Below are 24,811 nucleotides of genomic sequence, written 5' to 3'. Positions count from 1 at the left end.
TGGTCCTGTCAATTATCAATCTCAGCCAACCGAAAAAAGCTTCACGGTATCAGGAGATGGATTAGTGCCATTGAATCGCTACGGCGGCCGCAGCCTCGTGATAGCGCGGCAGTCTGCAGCATGGATCTACCCTAATAGAATCTGACTGCATTATATTGGTTCGAGCAGACGTCAGAAGGCCTTCCTCAAGTGCAGAGCGAGAGCCTGGGATCCCGAAGAAAGCGAAAGCGTAAATTAACCAGGCCACCTACATGCAGCTAGCCTTCCTGCCTGAGCCGGGGCTTGATGCAAGCCAAGCGGCGACAACCTCAGGCTGTGAATAAGTACGCCCAACACGCAGTTCTCTGCCTTCTGCCTACTGGCCCCGGGCTTTCCCCGTTGGAATGGAAAGAGTCGTACGTTTCTTTCAAAGACGTCTGCTGCCCTGAGACTTACCTCGTCATTACTCCTTGAAAGGAAAGCTTCAACACACTGAAATTCAGCTTGATCTCTGCATCGCCATCAGGTGCGACTCTTACGATGACTGGTAAACCTGAAATCCTTGTGTCCATTGACCTCGGCACCACTTATACTGGTAGGTTTCTCCAACTCCAGCATCAACAAATTTGCTGACGTTGAAAGGGGTTGCCTGGATGACACCGAGAACACCGATTCAAGTCATTAACGATTGGCCCGGAAGCGGAGATCGTGGAGAACGAAAAGTTCCGACAACTCTGATCTACAACGCAGACGGTAGTCTTTCCTCATGGGGTTTCATGTGTGCAGACGACGATGAGAATGTGCCCGGCAAGACTCGACGTGAGTTCTTCAAGATCTTTCTTGACGACGAAACCTTGGCAGCAGCGCAGAAGCAAGGCCTTGAACATGTTCCTCGTAGAACTTTGGACGCGCAAAGATTCATCACGGACTACTTGAGACAGGTATATCTACACATCAAAGAGAGTATAGAAACTCAGTGCGGTCGACGTCATTTTGGTGGTTGGGCGAGTATGGCAGTGACCTTCTTATTCAGCGCACCGACGACGTGGACCAAAATGGGAGTCGTCAACGCTTTCAAGAATGCAATAAGCAATGCCGGCTTTGGCATCGAAGGACCTGATCATATGGCGCAGGTTGACTTGACAGAGGCAGAAGCAGCTGCAGTCGCAACTCTCAAGACGAGCCCCGTAGAGTTTCAGCTGGGGAACCTCTTTCTGACGGTCGACGCAGGTGGTGGAACCACCGACCTAGCCTTGATGCAAATAACATCAACCGATGGCAATTTCCCGCAAATGTCGCAAATGGCAGCTGTGAGGGGAGTTGGCATTGGTGCATCCCTCATTGATAGGGCCTTTGTTCGATTGGTAGCTCAACGACTAGCTACCTGCCCTGATGCCCACGCTCGACTGCCGATCGATTTTGCCAATAGAATGGCGAGGAGTCATCATTTCCGGACGGTGAAACACAAATTCGGAGAGAGAGCGTACATGCAATCCGTCTACAAGATCCAGATGGAGGGTGTTTCTCATGACTTCAGTCATCCTGGATTACGGGTTGAAAATGGGAGGATGGTTTTCTCTAAGTAGCTTGGTTTTCTTACTGGCAGACTTGTAGATTGACTGACAAAGGATCCAGGGAAGAGATAAGCTCGCTATTCGAAGTCCAAATCGAAGGCATATTGAGGAGAATTAAGGAACAACTGGATTGGTTAGGCGCAAATGGCCAGCCTCAGCAAGTCGTATGGCTCAAGCATTGTGATATTGGACAAGATAGAAAGTCTGACTTTGACAGGATCATATGGTTTTGTCCGGTGGCCTCGGAAGTTCTGCATATGTTCGAGATAGGCTCCAGCAACAGTTCACCAGTTACCCACACCCGAATGCGAGCCAGATTGCAGTTATTCCCTGCCAAGACCCTCAACTCGTGGTCGTGCGGGGTTTGCTTCTCGATCACCAGCAAAAGATGGAGTCTGGCAATCTGGCCGTACTGGCTACGCGGATAGCCCGAGCCAGCTACGGAATCATCGTCCGTGAGATATACTCGCCAGCTAAACATTTTAACGAGGACATTGTCGATGATTCGTTCGAACAGAAACAGAAGTGGGCCATCAATCAAATAGAATGGCTCATTCGGAAGGTTAGTTCCATAGTCCCACAACAAGAATCATAAGCGCGCTGACATGACCGCAGGGGGATGTCATCAATCCAAGCAAGCCCTTGGTGAAGTCATTTGATATTCGACTCAAAGCGGCGGAGACGACTAGGTCATGGGACGCCAAAATTGTGGTTTCCCACAATGAGGTGTCCTTTCTGCCGAGCAGTATGAAGCACGGTGAGTCTTGGGCGGTACAAGGCAGACTTGACGACATTTGAGAGAAAATTATTGATTTGTATACACAGCTGGAGCATCGAAGCTTTGCGAAGTCAAGAGCAATCTCACGGGCGTACAACAGGAGCAGCTGATCCTCAAAGAGAAGAGGGGTACGTGTTTCTCCCGCGGTTTCAAGTTCTACATATGTCAATTTGATATACGAGTCATTGTTGCGCCTGCCGACTTGCGATTTGAGCTTTGGTTTGCAGGCCAGAAGTTCTCGGGAAATCACGACCCAATCGCGGTGACATGGGAGGACGAAGGGGCTAGCACAACAAGTGAAAAGTAACTGAAGATTTGTCGAGGTAAATTGGCCCGTAGCTGAGGCTCTATCGAAAGCATTATCTTAACTTTTTATTCGCGTTGTTTGCTATGAGATCAAGGACACTCCCGCCGATGCAAGCGCGTAAACTACAACGCTACGTACCAGAACTCAGGAATAGTGCTAGTGCGTCACCGTGCGAATCAATTAGTTGCTTGCAACCTCGAGGAATGTCCCTAATGTAGTATGGTCGAAGATTGATCGCCGGTGGGAGCTGGGAATAGCGGGAATTTGTAGTCCTTCGAGGAATGCGCCATATCTGGCAATTGATCAGCAGCCCAAGTCATCCTGCGAGAATGCCGAAGGATGATGATCGCTTACATTGCTGTCAATGGCGGTTCTTCGGGCTTTTAGCACGATTTACTTTTGTTAGACAGCCAAAGTTCCAGATAGCAATGGCAGTCATCTCGTGGAATGAAAGGAATTAGGTATCGTCTACTAGTCCATATGTGGCCTTATTACGTCTTTGCGAAGCTTTTAGCATCAGCCTCTTTTGTTGTCATGTTATAAAATCCTTGGGTCCCAGCCAACACTATACTCATCGTATCATATCATATTATCCCTTTCAGACGACAGAAGACGAATCCTAGTGTATACACAACCCGCACCTTCCCATATCAACATCAAACATGGGCAACATTCAGCTAGACTCGACCAGTCTCCTAACTATGAACGCCAGTCATGGTGCTGCACCCCCTCCATATTCCGCGATTAATCCCGATGAAGTGCCGAAGTTATCAATAGAATCGGCATCTTCTGGCTCCATTTCATTGAGTTCGCGATATTCGTCAGCACTCTCTGTGGCTATGATGTCTCTTCACTCCTCTGACCGAGATGAGGATTGTGAGGTTGAACCCAAAACAAGCTGGATACCTCGACAGCTCAGCAACCCTGGGCGCTCGTGGGGTCTACTCCAAGTGAGTACAGTTCCTCTCACCTATCTGAAAGCTGTGTCCTGCCTGATGCTGACGACTCAAAGAAACCAGTCGTTATCCCCAGAGTAGATTTTGCTCGCCCCCTCAAAGTCCCACTGCCTTTCATGAGAGCATACAGCCAGGGACTACGGGCTCACGAAATTTACGAAGAAGACTTCGTCGCATTTCTGGACAATTTGACTGTAGCCCAAGGGCCGCCTGCTCCTTTGACGATGCTAAACACGGCCGGTAGCATTGTAGGGCTCGTGTAAGCCGTGTCCACGCTTCCCTCATAGTACTATGAATGACGTTAACACTCCTAGACCCAATCATTGGGCGCAACTGGCAGGAGGCATAGCAAATGTGACTGCTGGGCTGGGGACAGCTGCCACACGAATAATTCGGACGAAGGTGTTCTTGGACAAGGCCAACCGTGACTATTTCGAGCCCAGAGGCCTCAAAGCGTCGATATGTAAATCCAAAAGTCTGGCCGCCAAGTTGGGCTGTGGTGAGCAGCTCCCCGAACTCTCGTAAGTTTTTCTGTAATCAGAGCAACGATTCTATCATTCTGACCATCTTCATGCGTGGACTCACCACACCAGAGACATGTGAAATGAGTTTACAAGACCGCCGAATGCGAACTCTTGAGCCATACATCGCTCCTCTCACCTTTGAAGTTCCGCCTCCCAGCAAAGAGCGAAATCTCGTTGACAGAATGACCGAAAAACAAATCGAGCGTGCGGTTAAGAAAAAAGACAAGCAGACGGAAAAGAAACGAGGCAAAGTCAGAGAAAGCAACCAAGACCAGCCGCGCGACGAATCTAAATATGTTGAATACTTAGATGGCAGCCTCAATGACAAAAAGGTACTCAAGATGGAAAAGCGGTATAACAAGAGGCAACGAAAAATGGAAAAGGTCGAGAGGAAGGCCGCCGAGAAATTGGAAGGGACAGGGCCATTGGAGTCCAAAGAAATCAAGAGGAAGAAAGAGAAGAAAATCAGGAAAGCCGAGAAAAAGTGCCAGAGACTGGATGGGCACGAGGAAAAGGCTATTTCAACAGCTGCAGAGAAAAGGAGCAAGAGTCATGCAAAAGACAGGAAGAAGGCAGAGAAGATTGAGTTTTTATTGATAGAGTCTTGGACGGACTAGAATGATCGAGGAAATGGCAAGCAACCCCCCCAAGGCCAATGAACTGAATATCATCCAGTCCATCATTTCGAGTAGTCGCGTATCAGCCTATTTGACGTGATGTTTGAAACAGGGTTCAAGCAGAGCACGTGTCGAGCCATGGCCCATCTCCCAGTAGAGCCGGCTGAAATGTGTTTGAGCTGGAACATGAGCCACAGCCCAACAACTTCGTCCGACTTTCCAACAGCCTCATAAGCCATTCTGATTGGAAATAGGACTGATGAAGTTGCAATATCTCGCAGTTTATCGAGGTGGAAGTCCACACTGCGACATATATGAATGCCAGATTCATGTATCCTGACTGGTATGGGCTCAGGCTCGATCCCATGATCTATTGAATCTCGTAGCGCAAGCCGCAAACTGTGGATCAGGAGTAGCAGTAAGATCAAGGTTCCGTGAAACAGAGTTGAGATACTGGCATTATAAAGACTGTGAAACATGAAAACGGTGTTCCAGACTGGTCCACAGGACCCTTCGTATCCAGAGCGCACTGGTGTAGTAGCGGCCGGCGCTGAAACTAGGTCATATTGATCCAACTCGGTTGATGACCAGGATTTCTCCCATGTCTCGAGGTCGTTTAGAACCCTTTGCGCCATTTCTAGTAGAGATAGTAGCGATGATTTGCAAGGAAGCCCTTCCGTTTTACCGAAAATGTTCTCTCGCAGAACAAAGAGTTCGGGACAGTCTGCAACGACATCAAGAAGCAGTTGAAGTGGGTTCTTCCGTTCGGGGTTTTGCATCCATGGAAGACCTTTCCATAAAGCCCTTGAAAGAATTGTACTTTTGCGGGTGACAAGAGCAGCAAATATCATTGACGGCCGAGCCTTCTCCAACAGTACCAAGCATGGCAGTGGCTGCATGGATTTCGGTCCTCGGAAATCGAGAAGCCTCTCAAGGCCCCGCGCGTGTTCTATCCACCCGTCTTCACGGTTTCCAGCGATCATCTTGACCCTCAGCAATTAGTCACAGGATCTAGAACCATCGATTTACATCATAATCTGGAGTCAAGCGCGAGTCAGGATCACTCACCTCGAAAACAGCCATGACAATGATGGCCTCTAGGACATCGAAAGATCGACTTTCTTTGGGGTCGCTTAGCGCCCTGTTGAGAGCCTTGAGCGCAGTACCATATCTGTGAAGGCCATGTTGCAAAACTTGTGGCTCTTTCTGATCGATGCCGAAAATGGTAGTAGAAAGTGCGATAAAGCACTGGTTGGTCAATGTCCGATTCGTGCCAGATTTTACCACAACCTCCTCGCTCTCATGCAGCAGGTGATCCATCGCGTACGAGGCGTAAACATCGTCCATAGACCATGGCGTCACGTATGGTTGTGCAATTTGTATTGGAATAATCTCGTGCCTCCGTGGCGTTATAGCCAAGTGCGCCGTGGTCTTCGACCCTGTGATCGATGCCGCCCGAGACATGTCACTGACATCGGTGGCATCGTGAGTAGTTCTGTGCCCATTGTATTGGATGAAGCTGAGGCCGCGGCAGCCCCCGCATTTCAAATGCGCCTTGACGCATCGTGCGCACTCGGGCGCGGCAAGATCTGAGTCGAGTGACTTAGATTAGAGGATTGACTGGTGAGCCAACTACAGTGGAGAGGATGGCCTTACCACACTTGACGCGCCGACGCCGACAATGGTCACAAGCTTTACTTCTCCCTCCCACTCCGACCATTTCGTCTCTGTGCTGAATAATGGACCACTGCGTCGCAAGTCAACTTCTGAGAGATTTCGTAACCTAGGTAAGCGGTTGGAGGTGAGTGCTGTGACGTACGCGTGTCAACGCGCAGATTGCATCACGTCCTTCGGCTAAGCTTATCTTATTTCTGAACCTCGCGCTACGACAAAAGCGGCTAAGACCAGGTATGCTGTCTAGCTAGTTATAAACCCATCGACTGCCATGATTCATAAGTGTGCGTCTCAAGAAAACGATAGCGCCTGTGAACCCACTGGCGGGATCTGGAAAGGCTGTGCAGGTAAAGCGCGCAAGAGAGAGCAACCTCAATCATATAACAAACAAAGCGCGAGGTGTTAGTGATAAGTGCTTTTTACCCCAAGTCCACCTAATGATGATCCTGGGACAATGCATGCTGTCATCGGGAACTAAACCAGGAAACGCAACAACTAGGGAGGGTGTAATGTTGGAAGCCTCTTGTGTCAATCCTGTAAAATGCTCTTGCGAAAACTCATATTCTAACTGTGTAAATACTGCTAAGAGTGTAAGCTGAGTGAGGACAGGTGTGGGGTATGCAAGATTTAACATGCCTAAAGAGGTGAGGAGTATTGTTAGGGGATAGGTGTTGAAAGCTCTGTCCCCACGTACGGCGTCGTTGTCTTATAACAGAAGCTGATTCATGCAATATCGTGCGGCCAGCCGGTAGTCCGTAGCCAACGGCTGACAACACTTTGCCAAAATTCGTCGCGGCAAGTTCCTGTCAATGCGCACTGCCAAGCAGCACAAGTTCACAACTGATGGGGAGAAGGTAGTGTTGAAGTCTAACTGTCGCCTTCGGGGCAATCTTCGCGGAAATCTTTAGCAAGGTTTCAACCTTGCTGGCATGCTGCCTATCTTACGTTGCCGCCGGCAGTGCTGGGCAGCAAAACCACATGGAATCTGACGGTTAGTCAGGGTGGCCAGCGGAATATGCATATATGAGTGAGCAGAAAAGAGCGTCTATTCGTACTAAAGAGTGGATGGAATCACCACAGGCTTGTGGGCCTAATGCTATCCTAATAAGTCTTGCAGAGCTAGGACCAGGTGGAAATGACAGTCTGGCCTGTTTCGTGATGGTCAGACCATTCCGAATGGGTTATGTCCATGACTCGCGTAGAAGCATGCATGGATTCTGTCACTAGGCTGAGAGTGATCTGGATCCATAGGTACGGTTTGTATGTGAATTACAACTGGACGAACATAAATAAGTGACATAAAACGAGAATCCACTCAATAGCACCCACTTAGACGGTCCCCTTGCCTAAACCTACTATCAACCGACCCGAACTAAGCTTGCTTGCAAACGAGGACGCCTTACTGACTGAAACTAGATGTGAGGGCATAGATGAGATAGACTAGGAAGTCTATTTGAGTTGTGCTGCTGTACATATTTGTATCACCTCGCTTGCATTAGCACTGCTTCCCCACGAGTAACTACAGCCTTCTTCACCATAGAAAACCCTCCAGCAGCCCGCTCTCGAGCCGAAGCCTCAATACAATACCTCAGCCGCACGTACAACGACTCTAATGATGATCAAGTCGCCATGGTTGGTAGTGATGATTACGGAGGATTTTCTGTTATAATACTTTGGAAGGCCGGACTGAAGTATATTTGTTATGGGACGACATGTCAAGTTGCTGAAGTTACAGCTGTTGAAGACTGTTCACCCTAACTTGCGGGGGCCAACATAGGTCGCAAGTTATATTATGAATGAAGGCGGACGCCTCAGAGGAGATATACTCTGTGCTAAGCACCAAGGATGGCTCGGAAGCGGGGAAACTATCACAAGAGTGTGTATGAGACAGTCAATATGGAGGATAATTGAATGAGTGTATATTGATCAATCCATAATGATGATTATGATGATGATGATAGAAAAAAAAGTCGGTGTGTTCTTTTTGGAATCCGATATCGGAATATTCGGAGATATAGGTGTTATATTTATATTCGGATAGTCTTATCTGATAGAAACCCTAGTCCCCGGCGGGGGGCTTCGTAGCCTTCCTGAGGCTATTACCACTTTTTCTATATCGAGAGTCATCTCCTAAGCCGAAGATCTCTCAAAAACTCAACTTCGCCCGTGTCTTCCTCCGTATTAAGTGCATGGCGGTTTTCCCCGAAATCTTGAACATGATGAATGGAGATGCTCCCTCGTGTGTGGGGATCGTTAGTGAGCCACCACCCTCAAACATACTATCTGAAAGTAGATGAATGCCTTCGATTGCAGTCACCTCGTACACTATGCCACTTAAAGAAACTAAGCCATGAATGTTAGTGAGTTTTTTAGAGAGCAGAGATAAGTGTTCTACCTGGAACTGGTTGATCTTGACGAACCGGTTGAATTGGGTAAGCTGGTTGAGCTGGTTCTGGCTCGGAAGGTTTCTCTTCGTCGTCTCTGTCATCACTGTCGTCACTGGCGCCAAGTTCGCTGTGCTCTGAGCCTTCGGTGGTCACAGGAGTACCTTCATCTTTGTCTGGGAAGGATTGTGTGAGGATTCTCTCGACAGACATTATATTTGACCCTTGGTCCTGTCTGACTCGCTTCAGGGTAGGTGTAGCACTACCAGTCGAGTCCTCTCCTGTGTCATACCGCCGACGTTTCCTATTGGGAGCGTCATCCGAATTACTCAATTCATCAACCAGGGTCTTGGCTTTTCGTGTGAAGTCGTCGGGTATTTCGGGTTTGTTATTCTTTATCCACTCTCGGAGAGCCTCGTAGAAAGACTTTTTGTGCAGTGGTGTCACGGTGAGTCCATACAAACAAAAGTATTAGTAGGGATTTCCGAAATCTTCCTGTATCTTGTTGAGATGAATTTGAGCGTGAGTATGCCGACTCTTTGATGGTTGAGAAACATCTTTTGGGTAGGGTGGATCCTGAAGTAAGATCCTGGTCTGGCTTAATTTCGTTCTCAGGGTGTTGTTATCAGGTAATCCATCCCGAACTTGGTGAAGAAAGGATTGAAGGGTTTTGATGGGGTATGGATCAGCTACAACGCTGCCTCTATCAGTGAAAGGAGGTGGCGGCATCATGACGGCCTCACGCACACTCGGTCTGAGATCAGAGCAGAACCCGTACGTAGCAGAGCTGGCGGCACTGGCAGAAGCGGTGAAGTCTCTACCAGAGATACTTGAATACCAAGCCGTCCATGTACTGTATGTAGGTGCTCGAGATGCCTGACATGGAGAAGTTGGATTTTCTCTGGTGCGGCGGGGGAGATGCAGGAGGTCGCCAGCGGCCGCCGCTCCTGAACACACGCCCCGACCCTGGCGCTGTCTGTGAACAACGGATAGTGGAATGCAAGTACCGCGCGCTCCGACTGCCCTCGCGCGACCTCCATCCACATAGACGCAGGTGACCAGGCTCCGGCCGCGGCGTGTGGGTTGACGCGCCGAAAACACAGGCCACACCTCCGTAGGTCCCCGACGTATCCCGAGGGCGTTGTGTTTTTGTCGTGCCCGCCACTGGTACAAGTGCTTGCACGCATGACGCTCGGGATAGGACGTGCTGTGTCTTGGACGATAGATGGTTCTGCCTTTGCTCCCATATCTGCCTCCTACAAGAGATTAGTGTATGAAAGAATAAGAGACAACGTGGCCTTTTGCAGATGGGCTAATCACACTCCCTCTACTAGATCATCAGAACACCTATGAGAAAGATGGAGTTGAGTTGCTTGTCGTTGACCTGGGCCGGTGCGATCGCGTAGTTACCCTATTGGGGTGGTTTGATGCCGCTGTAGATCCGCGATGGGCCCGGGGAAGTTGAGGTGATAAGGGAAGCCGGGTGAGGCTTGACGGGTGTAGTTGAGCATGAGGGTGCCATGGCATTCCGAAGAGAAGGAATGATTTATCGGCAGGTGTAAGGTGTGAGTGAGTAAGGTAACTGGTGCTAGTTGGCTGAAGAGTGATATGGAAGTGGGAGAAAGGACAGCCGGAAGGACGGCGAGATGGCGAGTTGGCCAGACTCATCAAGATTAAGGCAGCGCCTGGTCACTTGGACATGCTAGAGTCTCTACCATCTCCAATTTCAGCCTTGAGTTCCCGCCGCCTGTTGACGAGAAAACGATCTTTCCATCCTCAGCTCGTGGGCTTCCTGCTTCCGCCGCCTATGAATTCATGTCATCGGACGGTCAACCTGGAAACCAAAAGGTGCTCCCTGTACCTTTTTAGGTTCATCCACCTTCGGTACTTCATAAGTTTGATTCTCTACTCTGCTGTCTACTTACTAACGGAGAAAGCTCGATTATAGGCTACAAAAATGGCACATGTCCCCGCTCTGGTCGGGCAGCCCCCTAAGACATTGTACGCCACACCTCTCCGTTCAAAGCATATTAAAAGCCTTTCCTGGTCATCTGCACCGTCTACAAGCGATCCCTTCGGTAATAATTCCGAGCCACAAATACGGGTAAACAACGTATTATAGAATAATATGGACGACTTCCCACTGGTACCTACAAACGATGAACGAAAATTCTATTACCATGGATTTCCCTCGCGACCAGAGCTCGTAGCGAGGTCGAGCACACACACATGGAGCCGTCGCATGCAGGGATGGCTACCAGTCGAGAAGACTGTAGGAGCCGTGGGAGAGCATTCAATTGTACCAAAGTGGAATGACGAGACGGGCCCCGACTCGCTCCGGCAGCAAGTGATCAACATACTACACTCAGAACAGGCCGACTGGCATACTATCGACATCCTTCGTATTGGCTATGTGGACAAAGACGTATTTCCCGTCATTCTATGCATCGCTGTAGGCCAAGGCAGTTCTACATGGGAGCAAGGCATTAGCCTGGCCATGCAATGCAGGACAGTACTCGAGCAGCACGGGTTACACGACGTACATTGCGAAGTTCGACGCAGTCACGTTTTCAACCTCACAAGAAGAAAATTTCCTTGCGTCATACACCAGGACAACTTCGCCAGCGGTACTTTACTTCATCCACTTTCTGATCAGCTAGGAACGAGTATAGCCGCCAGTGACTGGCCAACCAGAGAAGGAACAAAAGGGCTCTACCTTCGACGTAAACCCTGTTCCGCCGCTCTTGCGACCACCGATGCCGATGCTGAGGAAGAAGTCTACGTCTTGACATGCCGGCATGTATGCTTTGATGAAAGCGAGCGGGAGGAGTGGCTACCAGGGAGCATAGCAGCACCAGAAAAGAAGGTCGTCCAACCAGGAGAAACGACGTTCACCATGAAGGCCAAAGAAATCGAGGCCGTCAAGAACAGCTTACAAAGCGAAGGAACAAATGCTAACGAGTGGGGATCAACGGTTTTCTGGGACGATTCCAGGAAGCAGAAAGAGCTCGACAGGGAAAACAAAATGTTACGTGACAGTACTCAAGCATTTGAGCTCTTTAAGAAGCGTCAAGAGCTCGAATCGCGTATCATCGGGTCCATTCCGTATACACGAGCGTACAAGATCCGAGGTAATCAGGAGCTTAGCGACTGGTGCCTTATACGCCTCGATCCGGAGGCCCACGAAAACATCAGCGCCCTCGCTAACCGTGTATTAATTGACGGAGAAGACTTGTACGACCGATTCCGGTTGAAAAACTCGGCAACAAAGATCGCAATGCTGGACGATGATCACGCACTACGGCTCAGAGGAATGGCGACGCTAGCAGAGCTCACCCAAACACTTGATTCCCGTCACGCCACTCTCAATTCGTTTAGTCGCCAGGATTCGAAGACATTCTTTGTCGGAAAGAGAGGCCGCTCATCCGGGCTTACCTTTGGGGAGGTTAACCAAGTCAAATCGGTAAGGCGGAAGGTTTGTGATGGCACGCCTACACTCATTGCAACAGAACTCTGTATACTTGCAGATGCAAGGAAGGTGGACGCATCTTTCAGCCGATGCGGCGACTCAGGCGCTTGTGTATTTGATATTGCAGGACGGGTCGTCGGGACCGTAACTTCGGGCGTAGGCCGCGATACGATTCTTATTGGAGAGGACGATTTTGATCTAGACCGGGCAGTAGATATTACTTATGTTACACCTCTTGAGTGGTCGCTACAGGACATGGAATCGTGTGGCTTAATGATGGACATTTTGTAACGTTACTTAAGTCGGCAACATGAGAATGGTCAGAGGCCCTAGACGGACTATTATGGTCGCTAAAGTACTGAGCAAACTGCATGTCTATATCCACTCTAGCTCCCATTCCTCCTCGCGGCACGGTCAGGCCACGGGGACTTTAAACAATATCACCAACGCTTTAACCACACAGAAGCACTACTCACCTGCTCCTGTGGGTGGGTTAAGGAGGCAGACCATCTAGTCTACTGCCGAAAGATCCTACTGAGGAGGCAACAGTAGCCCACCCTCTACCCCTACAGCCGCCAGGAGCCCGTAGGACCTATAGGGTCCCTCGATCGTTACTTCAAGGGGCTAATCACTGACTCTGAAGGCTTCCAGGCCTTCCTCTGCGTGACAGACTTCTTCCAGAAGATCTGCCCGCGGTACTAGGAGATAGGTCATAACCTATCCTCCAAACGACAAACTACCTCTATTAAGAAACCAGAGGGTTATAACGGAACTAGGGCACCAGTGGGAACTAGGGATGGATAGAACACATAGTAGCTCACGAGCAAGATTTGGAGGACGTCAGGATACGGCGTGTACTATATAGTATATAGCTAGAGCCTGCGACCCTTCACGCCACATACCCTCCGGGAGGTCTGCCGCAAGGGCGGCTGCGCCCTTGCCGCCATGGCGTTAAATAGAACGACGACGACGACTTGTTCCTCTCCCCCCTTGCGGACTAAGGGAAGTCAGACTATTGGTAAGAAGATTACTTTATTAAATAGTTGTTATAAGGAAAGGTGGGAAAAGTATATATCCAAGGAATATAGTAAGAGACGTAATCGCCATCGTCAGAATCGTAAAAATAACAGTTTATATAACGTAGTTCACAAGCGAGTGAGCCACACAAGCGAGTGAGCTACTTTTCTTTGATTTCGTATAACCTACCTCTCCCTTTATTTTTCTCCACCTATAACCATGGTGCGATATTTAAATGAAAGCGATTTGGTTTTGGCGCTTAATGCGCTCTAATCTAATCCAAAATTAAGCGTACGAAAAGCGCATTAACCTATAATGTATCTCGTGCTACTCTTTAACGACGATAAGCTGGCCAACCTGCTAGATGCGTGTTACGACCCAACATGCATGACCAAGAACAAGGCCTACCCCGCAGGCTCGCGGCGGCTACAGCGCACCATGTATGCAGAGGACAAGGAACACTAGGCACCCTCTCACGGAACGGAAGAACTATGGACAAGTCACGTGATGATAAGAGATAAGGATAAGGATATGTTGGATATGAGCTATCCAAGCGATCCTTGGATGGCCAAAGCAAGCATTGATTTCTTGTTAGGTTCTGCTAAGGGAGCCTCTCTTCTATGCGAATGGATAGAGGAGACTAATTTCTTTTCCGAAATTTGCCCGAGTCATTGAACAGGAACGTTAGGTGAAGACGGTAGCCTGTAATATAGTTTAGATTAGTATAGACCATGTCGGCATAGCGCCCGGCACGTCCTTTTGTTACCAGACGTTAAATACATCATCACAAGCGATCCTTGGATAACCAGGATATGAGCTATCCAACATATCCAAACAAGGACACTGTCCAGCACAAAGGACATGTTCAGAATCAGGACTTGTATATAGGATGGACTTGAGCCGGACTCTAGGACAGACTTCCCATAGCTTCTTCAGCAATTAACTTCGTATCAGGATTAACATCCGCTTTCAGCTACTACCTTGACAAGACTACGATTGATCACCGAAGCCTTACCCACCCTTACGATTGACAGACATAGTTTCCTTGAAACTATTCCACGACTACGATTACTGTTACCAGTTCCGCAGCCTCAACTTCTGCAAACTACCCCTACGACTAGCTGGCCGTAACAGTATTCATCTTAATAGTTTTATATTAGATTGTATTACGCCCGTCTCTAGCTTCCACTCTCTATATAAAAACCCTTGCTTCTACTCAAAGTTCTTCGCTAGCAAGCTGTCAGCCAGCATCCCAATAGCACGGCATTCTGTGTCTGAGTTTTACCTGCATGTTTCTTCCCGAGCGCTTGTATCTCTCACTGAGCCTACTTTAGATACATCTCCATATGATCGACTTTATTCATACTTTGTTTACTTCGCTTTCCATATCTCTTTATTATAATGTGGATATTCGTAAGTAAATATGTAGCGGATGAATACTAGATCCTACTAAAGCCCTATTTGGATGCTCGTGTCCGTTGAGGGACGGCCTCGTCACTGCTACTAATCAACATCTCCGACTCGCACCTCCTCCTTCGAATGCTCGCTTATAATACCCGTCCACTAGTTCGTACTCCTATAGATCTCCCTGTACCGAGTTTGCTAGACTAACTTCTAGTATGTAGCTATAATAAGGCCGCATATTAGTTACTCTCTTACTGCCTTACCTCTTATGTAAGCCTTACGATAGTCGCTTTATTACGACTTCCTAGTAGACGGCCTCGCCGAGTTATCTTTAAGGCTACCGGTGGCGTTTTTCTGCGCTGAGCCCCTAGACTATTATCCTCTCGTACGGCTAATCGAGCAGGGACAGGCTGTGCTATATTCTTCGGCCTACCACGGAGGGAGGTAACAATCTTAGGGTCTAGAATCCGACGGTATGGATCTCTAGAGGATGTTTCCCTTAGTCTCCAATGAGGATGGACGTCCCACTTCGTTAAAGACGTCCCAGCTATAAGCCTTACGTAGATTATATAGTAGCAAGGAATACCCAGCTCTACCGAGGTAGAACAGTCGTCTATACAATCTCTAATAGGAGGGGGCCGTAGATGATTGCCGGTCGGCAATGCTGTCCTTACTTTCTGGTATTGCTTTACAATCAACCCTAAGCACTTTGAAGAAAGCATACCTCGGAGTTCACCTAGGTACTCCGAACTAGCTCCAGCGTATTGATGGGCAGTTAGCACCTCATCCTCTACACAGGACTGCATAAACCGTAACTCTTGGTCTCGAATCATATCCTACATAACATCAACGAGTCGGTATAAGTGACTCAGGCCATTGAGGAGATAGCCTTTGATGTTATTGTTACTAGACTCGGTCCCTGAGGTGACGCAAATACCAAAATTCTGATATTTTTGGATATAGCAGCGAGCCCACTAAGCTCTAACGGGAAGGTATGTCCCGTAAAGATAACGTAATATTGGCCGCTGGTTATCGAACTCCTTACAGAGACTAGCCCATGCTTTCTCATAAGCAACCTCGGTCTCCGCAAAGATAACGAGCTTACACATTGCAAAGACTCCGAGATATATATGGGGGATTGAATCTTTGATGGGCGTGTGGATATACGCCTAGTCCTCGTCGCTTAATTCCGTTATGAGTGTTCTCGAGGGCTCATTGTCGTCTTCGTGGTCCGAGCTACTGCCGGCACCCTCTAGCCGTTTTCCCTTTACCCACTTCTGCTTAGCCCTAAGCATAACATTGGAGTTGATATGGTGGATGCAAAGTTGTTACTGTACGTCGGCGAACTCGTAAGCTAAGGCGGCCTTCATCTGCTTATCATAGTCGGTAATAATGACATTTGGTAAGCGAATCGAATGCTGGTTAACTAGTTGACGGATGCCTTCTACGAGGAACTGGAACCCTTCCAATCTCTCGTTATTAATAAGGCCGAATGCTGCGTTGAAAATAGATCCAGTACATGTCTAGCCAGTGGCTTGAAACAGCGGAAGCTTAAAGCGATTTATGTTATATATATTGTCAAAGCTAATTACCTCCGGGAAGCGCCTCCACATTGAGAGACAAAATAGGAATGTCCATACTAAGCCAACAAGCCGGTTAGGCTCGTCATCAGCCCACTTAATAATATAGGGTACCTCTCGCTCGTCGAAGAGCTTTATCAGAGCGGCTGTTGGCGAGTGGCCGTCTAATTTCTCCCTGTTTATAATGGCTCTAGCATTATAGATAGTTATCCCGTTGAGTAAACACGGAATCTGGGAATTGTTCCTGAATGATAGCACGAACGTCGCAGGCCTTAATACCAACCCGGCGGCTGGTGGCTTTAATAGTACTCTTAGTTAGTGGTGTAAGCCTCCGATGCGAAGGATATGCCGAGGAACTGAGGCTTAGCCCGTGGTTATGTTGGGCATGCTCGGCTTTAGCATGCCGTTGTAAAAGCTAAGCACCCTCTTCCTTCGTCTCAGCAATGATCATCCACTTATAGCCACACTTTTGCGATTTTCGTTGGCGTAACCCCGCACCCTTAGTAGGCCGCGGTTTACTAAAGCGGTCGTATTGAAACGTATATCTTATCTTTTTGCCTTTATATATATATCCATATCGACGTATAATGCCAAACCCGTTCTCTTTAGCAAATGCGTTAACTCGGTCGAATAGGGCATCGACTATGGGCTCTGGGTTGCTAGGAATCTGTGGGTCTGGTATCGGGTCGGGTAGAGGCGAAGACGAGCGTTGACCTGGGGAGTAGGAACTTCGTAGTAATGAAGTTGGCGAGTTTACTTGAGAATCGGTAGAAAGATACCTCGTATTGCAAGGAGGGGAATATGGTGGTAGGGGTGGTGACGTAGACGTATTAGATAGGTGTGGTGAATAACCCTATCTTTATCGCTATCGTCGAACTCGTTCAAAAGAATTAAGCAGTTCTTTAGTTAGTTGCCGGCCTTCCCCCATTACTTCCTTTATTAGGCGTAATGTAGATACGAAATTTTGTATAGAGGTAGCTTATATAGGTCGATGCTCTTTGTCTTATGAAGTAGATTTGTAGGTAGGATGCGATGGGAGTAGGCCGTATTCCGGGCTAAGTATTGGCATAGTTACTTGATAAGTTTGAGTAGTATTCGTCGGAAATGACCGGTGTAGAAAGATTTTATGGTTATCCTGTATTTTGATAGGTACTGCGTTATTCCCGCGCGAGCCGTAGGGGCGAGTAACTTGATAGAACCGGTCTGGGTAGGAAGTAAAGATGTTCTTAAGAGTATTGTCGTTGCTAAGGCTATAGTGGTTATTAATGCTTGTGTCCGAACTGCTAGTTAAAGGAATAATAAAAACCTAGCGGACTACTCTCCCACGACTTTCTCTAGAGCATAGCCCCTCTCCTCCTAACGAACAGTCCCAGCAACCTTCCCATCCTATAACAGAGCAGTTCAATAGTGCTCTTCAGCTTATTCTACAGGTTATTAGGACTAATCAACAGCTAACAACGGCACTCCTCCGATAATAAGAGTATGTCCGTCAATGGCAAGAAACATAGGGTCCCCAAGTCAACCTACCACCCTATTCACCCCTACGGCAATTCTCCCCTTAAAGCGAAGCGTCTTTCCGAACTGCAGCCTCCTACTATACTCTAAGTAACTAATCCTCCTCTCCTCCTATAACCGAAATCCTAAACCCACCGATTCCTGGCGATCTAGAGCAAACCTATGATGCCCTCTTCGACCGAGCTAATACATTTGTAAGAGCTAATAGATTTGGTATTGTAAAGCGGAATAGGCATAAAGCTCGAGGCCGAATTATTCGATATACCTTCTAATGTGATCGGTTTGGCGAGCCTGGGCCTACATAAGGTGCTGGCATTCGATAGCGTAAGTCTCGTAAATGCGGTTGTAAATGGCAAGTTATTGCCGAGGCTCAAGAGGAGGGTAAGTGGCTCTTATGTTATCACCTAGACCCCTAGTATAGTCAGTATAATTATGGCCCTAGCCTTGAAGCTACTGTACACCCTTCACATCGTAGGCTTACCTAGCCACTTTAGGATGCTATTGAAACTATAAGCCGACGAGTTGGGATTCGGGCTTGAGATATGCGTGCTGTTGTCTAGGAGCAGTTCCTAGAGTCCTTATTCACCTAGCGAGATATCTATAACGCTAGGGCTCGTATAAACCGAGAGAAACTAGCGGGATATTCGCTAACTGCAGCATTAATCAAGCTGTTTGATGAGCGAGACATCCTATACGTAGTGAAATGGGCAGACGCCGAGCCAAACCGCCTTATTGGCCTTGTCTGGACCTTTCCCTACTATTTCCAAATGTGGAAGCGATTCCCTGAGGTGATTAGCTTTGATAACACCTATAATACCAATCGCTTTAAGCTCCCTCTCTTCCAAGCTACTGGGCAGACCTGCCTTGGATCTATTTACAACGCTGCGTTTAGCCTTATCGACAACAAGAGACTAGAGGGTTTCCAGTTTCTCTCAGCAGGGATCCGCCAACTCATGGACCAACACTCAGTCCGTTACCCCACTGTTATTATTACAGACTACGACAAGCAGATGAAGGCTGCACTGAATGAGCAGTTCCCAGACGTTCAGCAACAACTCTGCATCCACCACATCAATTCTAACCTTATGCTCAGGGCTAAGCAGAAGTGGGTTAAGGACCGCAGCTGTAGCAGTAACAGCAGTGGGTCTAATGACGAGGGATATCAGCTACCAATACAAGCAATAGCCACGCTAAGTGATGAGGATGAGGCCTATATCAACACATCTATTGATAAGCCCCCCCTCATACGTATCGTGGGGTCCTTATGATGTGGAAGCTTGTTGTTTTTGCTGAGACTGAGCACGCTTTTGAGAAAGCCTGGACCAAGCTCTGTAAACAGTTTAACGACCAACGCCCAATCCTCCAGTACCTCCACATAACATACCTACCTTTAAGAGCACAGTGGGCCCGCTGCTCTATCCGAAAATATTAGAACTTTGGTGTTCGCGTCACCTCTGGCACTGAGTCAAGTAATAACAACATTAAGAGTTATCTCTTTAATGATCTTAGTCACCTATATCGACTTGTTGATGTTATGTAGGACATGATTGGTGACCAGGAGATACGCTTCAGGCAAGCTTGTGCTGAGGATGAAGTGCTTACAGGCCGGGAGTATATAGGTACTCGCTTTGAGTACCTAGGCGAACTTCGAACGATGCTTTCCTCGAAGTGTCTTGCATTAATTGGGAAGCAATACCGGCTGGTAAAGAAGGCAATGCCGTCTGGCACGAGGCCATTCCTAGCCCCCCTTGGAGACTGTGGTCTAGACTGCACTGTTTTAATTGAGCTGGGTATCCCATGCTGCCATAAGATCTACTCCTAAAAGTTAGATTTAGCTACTTTCAGTAAATGGGAGGTATACCCTCGGTGGCGTCTTCGAGAGACGTCTTCCTCAGATCCATACCGCCGGATCCTTGACCCTAAGATTGCTGCATCCCTCCGCGGTAGGCTAAAGAACATAGTGCAGCCTGTCCTATCATAACTAGCCTTACCTGCAGAGGGCCAGTCAGCCAGACAAGCCCGCACTACCTACAGCAGCCAAGGCGTAAGTAGTAAGAAGCGAGGCCGCCCACCTGGGAGCAAGAATAAGTCGACGCTAGCTGGGCTTACACAAGAGACAAGTTAGCCAAGTCAAAGCCAGATATCAAGCTCATCCTAGCGACAAACAAGGAGCCAGTCTAGTGTTCTTGGTAAGGGGAGGACAACAGGGAATTATGCAAGTGGACGGCCGATGTAGCCTAGTGTTCGGAGGAAACGGAGTTAGTGGGAAATGGTCTGTAGTGACGATGAATCTTTGCAACCACGTCGCAAAAGGTAGTTAGGTAATAGGCCTTTTGAGGGGTTATATAGTCCCTATTTGAGATTTACAAACCTGGGGTATAAGTAGGCTGTAATACGTACTTTTAGAAATCTCAAATTAAGTCAAACCCCCCACTTCCTGGCACCCCCCTGTTTCTGGCACCCACAAAAACGCGAAAATCCACCACAACCCAATGCCCACCCCCAACCTCCTTTTATCACAACATTTTCAATTCGCGTCCAAATGGGCTCATCTTTTGCACATACCTTCTTCTATATCTAATGCCTCAATATACCGAAGATCAGCTTCGTCAGGCTCTCGAGGACATCTCAAACGGCAAGAGTCAAAAGAGAGCCTCATTGGAGTATGGGATACCACGATCAACCCTCCAACTACGTCTCCAAGGTGGTCAGACTAGGAAAGTGGCTTTTGCTGACTGGCAGAGGCTGTCTCCTGACCAGGAGAGTAAGCTGGCACAATGGGTTCGCATTCAGGCTTCGCTGGGCCTCGCACCAACGCACCAACAGGTGAAGGAATTCGCAGAGCGAGTTCTGGCTGCTGCTGGGGATACCAAACCACTGGGAAAAGGCTGGATCTATGCCTTTGTGAGAAGGAACCCTATCATTAAGGTTCAGAGAAGTCGTTCTATCGATTCTAGACGCGTTAATGGGGCATCTACTGAGGTCATTAGGAACTGGTTTAAGTTCCTCGCTATCCCTGAGATCAAGGACATCAAACCAGCCAACAGATATAATATGGATGAGACTGGCATCCTCGAGGGTCAGGGAGCTAATGGGTTAGTGCTGGGTATGGCTGAGACGACGTCTGTTCGCAAGAAACAACCTGGGTCGAGGGCATGGTTCTCTATCATTGAGTGTATCTCAGCCTTGGGTAGGGCACTTCGTCCTCTTATCATTTTCAAGGGGAAGACAGTCCAACAGCAGTGGTTTCCATTACATCTCGTTCCATACGATGGGTGGGAGTTCACAGCAACAGATAATGGCTGGACTACAGACTTAACTGCCATTGAATGGTTAGAGAAGGTGTTCATCCCACAGACTATGCCTGAGGCTGAGGGGGAGGCTCGACTGCTGATTGTGGATGGGCATGGGAGTCATACGACGACAGACTTCATGTGGAATTGCTATATTAACAATATCCATTTACTGTTCTTACCACCACACTCCTCTCATGTCCTCCAGCCTCTTGACCAGTCTGTCTTCAGCCCTGTTAAGTCAGCCTATCGGAAGGAGCTCGGTTACTTGTCTCAATGGAACGACTCTACCATTATAGGTAAAAGGAACTTCCTGGACTGTTACCAGAAGGCTCGACTTGCTGGTCTATCAGTCTCGAACATCAGAAGTGGTTGGAAGTGGACTGGTCTACACCCTGTGGCGATGGTTAAGCCCCTGATGAACCCTATGGTACTACCTGAGCCTCCTGCTAAGCCCACCACACCCAAACCAACTAGTCAGGGCAGAAAGCGATGCCATAATGGTCAACAAACTACCCCTGTTGAGCCATGGGATTCTGCCTCCTCTGCAGTGGTCTGGTCGACACCCAGGAAGCTGGCAGAGCTCAGCGGTCAACTGCACTTATACACCCAACTCGACAATGATACCAGCACTCAACGGCTGCTATTCAGGAAGGTGAAAAAAGGCTTCACAGAGCAGGCCTGGCAACTGGCAGCTGCCCAGCAGCAACTAGCTCACCTGAGGGCTCAAGTTACCAACGCTGCAGTGAGGAAGAGGAAGACTGTTCAAATCGATCCCAACACGAAGTTCGCGAACATCAGGGATATCCATCGGGCTCAAATCGAAGCGGGTGAAAAGGAGGTTATCACGGCTGAATCCAGCGACTCTGAATGCCCTAGTGAGGCTGGCAGCTGTATTGTAGTGGGTGTGGTTGAGGATCAATAGTTAATAGTAATGAGGAGGTCGGGTTGTGATCCCATCGTTTTTGTGGTGCCAGAAACAGGGGGGTGCCAGGAAGTGGGGGGTTTGACTTAGAGCTTAGGTTAGAGAAGAGGGCAGGAATAGCCATGTTAGTGCAGTCACCCTCACCGCCTTTATGGGGAGGTATTGTTTTTTTGAGCCAATCAAAAGGTCGAACAGCGACGCCGGTGTAAGGTCGACGCCGGTGTATCAATTTGCGACGCCGGTATATCAATTCCCAAATTTAATACTAGTATTATATACCTCGTCTTATAGTCAATATCGTGTAAGATTATAGAATAAGATATTTAAGCAGGTGTCACTATGCTAATATATAGAGAGCCTCAAAGAAGATGATTTAAATAGGGCATTTCGTGAAGAGCCGCAGGGCTATTACATACGTAAATAGTAACCGGCAATTATCTAAACGAGAACCGAACTTCTTCCCTGACGATCTTGGCAAGCCGCAGCGCATCCTCCCTTCCCTTTCTTGAGAACACATTGAAGTATGCCAGGAAGCTGTTCACGCCTTGGCTCGGGTGGGCGACCTTTTGACCCTTCTTCACCAAGCATCCGTACCGACTCACGTTCTTGGCCAGATCAGGCCGACGATTGAACAGATCGTCGCAGATATCCCCTGAGTCGAAAATGCCCTCCGCCGAGGAAAAGTCGTAATCCGCGGGGATGAAGACCATCACGCACGTGTACTGGGGGCCATTCCTGTAAGCGTGACAGAGCGCCTTTGTGCGCTCCTCGTCTCGCAGCGCGATCAGCATTCCCAGACCCCAGTAATCGACGCCGTGCGTGGACTCGATGACCTGTGTGCCCTTCATGCCCGGCGGGCGCGGGTTGATCTCGATGAGCCACGCCTCGGGGCTCTTGATCGCGCCCCGGCTCTGGGTTTCGGCGGCCCTCGGTCGAAGATCGAGAACGCCGCCCTCAGTGCGGTACTCGACCGTCGAGTTGTCCACTCGTCCCTCGAGATGCATGACGCCGTTGCGGAGTCCCAGCCTCAGCAGCGTATTGTGGAAGCAGATCCGGAGCAGGTTGATCTCCGATTCGGGGAGCTTGGAGGGGAACACGCTGTCGAGCTCGATGAAGGTTTTTGCGCCGCCGAAGCTGAAGCCGGATGTGTCCGCGCTTTTGGGGAAGTCATCGCAAACCTCGAAGAAGAGGATCTCGCCGTCCAGGAGAACAAAGTTGGCGTCCACCTCCGGGCCGGCACAGTACCTCTCAATCACGAATTCGCTGCCGTGCCTGGACTTGGAGAGGGCGTCGAGGGGGCCCATGGCCTCGATGAGCTCGGTGTTGTTGTTGATAAGGAATACGCCCTCGGAGCTCCAGCCGTTGCAGGGCTTGATGATGCAGGGGAACAGAGAGCTGCCTTGCTTAGCCGCACCTGGAGGACCTCCTGTGTGCTCGAGACAAGATGCGACTTTCGGCCCTCGAAGACGCTGGTTGCATACTTGTTGGTGGCGGTCCTGAGGGCTTCGGGCTTGGAGCTTGGGAGACCAAGCTTTTGCGCCGCCAGGGCTACCTGATGTTGGAATGAGTCACAAAAGGTGATGATACCGTCGACTTTCCCTTGGTAAGTGGCGACTGCCTGTGCAATTCGGTCTGCGAATCCCTCGTCCGGAGGCTGGGACATCACGATGGGAATGAAAGCCTCTCGCCAGTGTTCATACTCAAGACCCTCTAACCAGTGGCCTGGGACATCGAGAACGACCATTTTGATTCCCAGAGCCATGGCGGCGAGATAGATGTTGTGTCCCGTGCCTCCATCGCTGGGGTGCTGGCGACTGCCCTCAACGATGACCAGGGTCTTAGGAGCTGTCGGCGTCGTTATCCACGGGAAGGACAAGCGGTTCTCCGTCTCAGCTTCGACGAACTGTGAGAACGAGCGGGCTTCGAGTGACCCAATCCCGGGCGGCAGTGCCTGAAGAATGAGACCACCCGCAGACACTCCGAGTAGTTCTGCAAGGTCGTCCAGTTGAAAGACTTGGACAGGCAGACCCGAAAAGAATCTCAGTGGCTCTGATAGGGATAACCGGGCGTCTACGAACTCGCAGTCAATAAAGCGGAGCGGGATGATATCGGATCGAACGATTTGCCCCTCAACGAGCGGCACGATGAGCTTGACGACGCGGGGGCCGCATCCGAGGCCGCTTTTTAGGGATGCGCGTAGACATTCAGAGAGAAAATCGGTCGCAAGCTTAGATGTTGAGATGGAGAAGCGCCAGTCATCGTCCCACGCATGGCTCAGCCGTGTGTTGTTGGAGGCATCTGTTGGGATAATATCGAAGACAACGTCGATGGTTTGCCAATCGTTGCCGCGAATCGGATTCGTGTAGGTTTTCCAAGAGAATTCATATACGGCTGACGATGGTTAGATAAAGGATCGAAGCTGTGCCTGATGTAGGTAAGGGATGATCACTACTTTACCTTCATTCGTTGGAGATAGGACTTGGAAGTGATTTCTCGCGGATTTGGTTTGGTCCGGCAGATCAATGATGTCGCTCATGATGACTCGAATGCTAGTATACAATCAAAACGACTTTTTGCAATTATTACAAAGCTGTAACGTTCTTCTTTAAATTGGATCAATCGTCTTGCTGGATCTCTCATTTGACAATTAACATACTATCTCCAGCTCTTCTCAAGACGTGTCCGAGACGAGCATTCTCTGGCGGCCTACTTGAAGCACCATTCGAGAAGCTGCCTGCTTATACGTCTGAGTTGACCTTTCAATATGCCAAGCTTACGATATTTTCCCGACTTACACGCGCATAATATGCCTGGT

The 24,811-nt window shown here is 48.9% G+C and overlaps 7 protein-coding genes across 7 annotated transcripts; 3 read left to right on the top strand and 4 right to left on the bottom strand.

Moving 5' to 3' along the window:
• Positions 1-519: 519 nt before the first annotated feature.
• BDP81DRAFT_450452 (uncharacterized protein) lies at positions 520-2,638 on the top strand (the record flags this gene model as incomplete). Its single annotated transcript, XM_060592530.1, has 6 exons — positions 520-574; positions 622-1,561; positions 1,594-1,717; positions 1,771-2,115; positions 2,169-2,310; positions 2,379-2,638. 6 exons carry the CDS (start codon positions 520-522, stop codon positions 2,636-2,638), a joined length of 1,866 nt encoding a protein of 621 aa, XP_060444188.1.
• Positions 2,639-3,644: 1,006 nt separating this feature from the next.
• BDP81DRAFT_322000 (uncharacterized protein) lies at positions 3,645-4,735 on the top strand (the record flags this gene model as incomplete). The annotated part of the gene is made up of 3 exons (XM_060584667.1): positions 3,645-3,853; positions 3,909-4,115; positions 4,204-4,735. Coding segments are annotated over 3 exons (948 nt in total), but the record flags the coding sequence as incomplete, so codon positions are not given.
• Positions 4,736-4,797: 62 nt separating this feature from the next.
• On the bottom strand, positions 4,798-6,455 carry BDP81DRAFT_322140 (uncharacterized protein; the record flags this gene model as incomplete). Its single annotated transcript, XM_060584675.1, has 4 exons — positions 4,798-5,718; positions 5,804-6,134; positions 6,198-6,324; positions 6,392-6,455. 4 exons carry the CDS (start codon positions 6,453-6,455, stop codon positions 4,798-4,800), a joined length of 1,443 nt encoding a protein of 480 aa, XP_060444186.1.
• Positions 6,456-6,506: 51 nt separating this feature from the next.
• Positions 6,507-7,072, bottom strand: BDP81DRAFT_429929 (uncharacterized protein). Its single transcript, XM_060590562.1, has one exon. The coding sequence runs from the start codon at positions 7,041-7,043 to the stop codon at positions 6,786-6,788; it is 258 nt and encodes an 85-aa protein (XP_060444185.1). The 5' UTR covers positions 7,044-7,072; the 3' UTR covers positions 6,507-6,785.
• A 1,483-nt stretch (positions 7,073-8,555) lies between these two features.
• BDP81DRAFT_450449 (uncharacterized protein) lies at positions 8,556-10,304 on the bottom strand (the record flags this gene model as incomplete). Its single annotated transcript, XM_060592529.1, has 5 exons — positions 8,556-8,752; positions 8,805-9,219; positions 9,537-10,049; positions 10,116-10,140; positions 10,204-10,304. The coding sequence occupies 5 exons, from the start codon at positions 10,302-10,304 to the stop codon at positions 8,556-8,558; spliced, it is 1,251 nt and encodes a 416-aa protein (XP_060444184.1).
• A 617-nt stretch (positions 10,305-10,921) lies between these two features.
• BDP81DRAFT_321863 (uncharacterized protein) lies at positions 10,922-12,553 on the top strand (the record flags this gene model as incomplete). Its single annotated transcript, XM_060584655.1, has 1 exon — positions 10,922-12,553. The coding sequence occupies one exon, from the start codon at positions 10,922-10,924 to the stop codon at positions 12,551-12,553; it is 1,632 nt and encodes a 543-aa protein (XP_060444183.1).
• Positions 12,554-22,430: 9,877 nt separating this feature from the next.
• Positions 22,431-24,532, bottom strand: BDP81DRAFT_461809 (uncharacterized protein; the record flags this gene model as incomplete). Its single annotated transcript, XM_060593824.1, has 3 exons — positions 22,431-23,366; positions 23,411-24,387; positions 24,454-24,532. 3 exons carry the CDS (start codon positions 24,530-24,532, stop codon positions 22,431-22,433), a joined length of 1,992 nt encoding a protein of 663 aa, XP_060444182.1.
• Between the last annotated feature and the right edge of the window lie 279 nt (positions 24,533-24,811).

Source organism: Colletotrichum phormii, assembly GCF_030913505.1.
Source record: "Colletotrichum phormii strain CBS 102054 chromosome Unknown BDP81scaffold_12, whole genome shotgun sequence".
Taxonomy (NCBI): domain Eukaryota; kingdom Fungi; phylum Ascomycota; class Sordariomycetes; order Glomerellales; family Glomerellaceae; genus Colletotrichum; species Colletotrichum phormii.
Note: the sequence above shows the minus strand (reverse complement) of the source record. Positions and strands in the feature narration are given on the sequence as shown.

Coding starts and splice junctions, on each gene's coding strand:
- BDP81DRAFT_429929 (XM_060590562.1), bottom strand. CDS start 7,043: ATGTTAAATCTTGCATACCCCACACCTGTCCTCACTCAGCTTACACTC.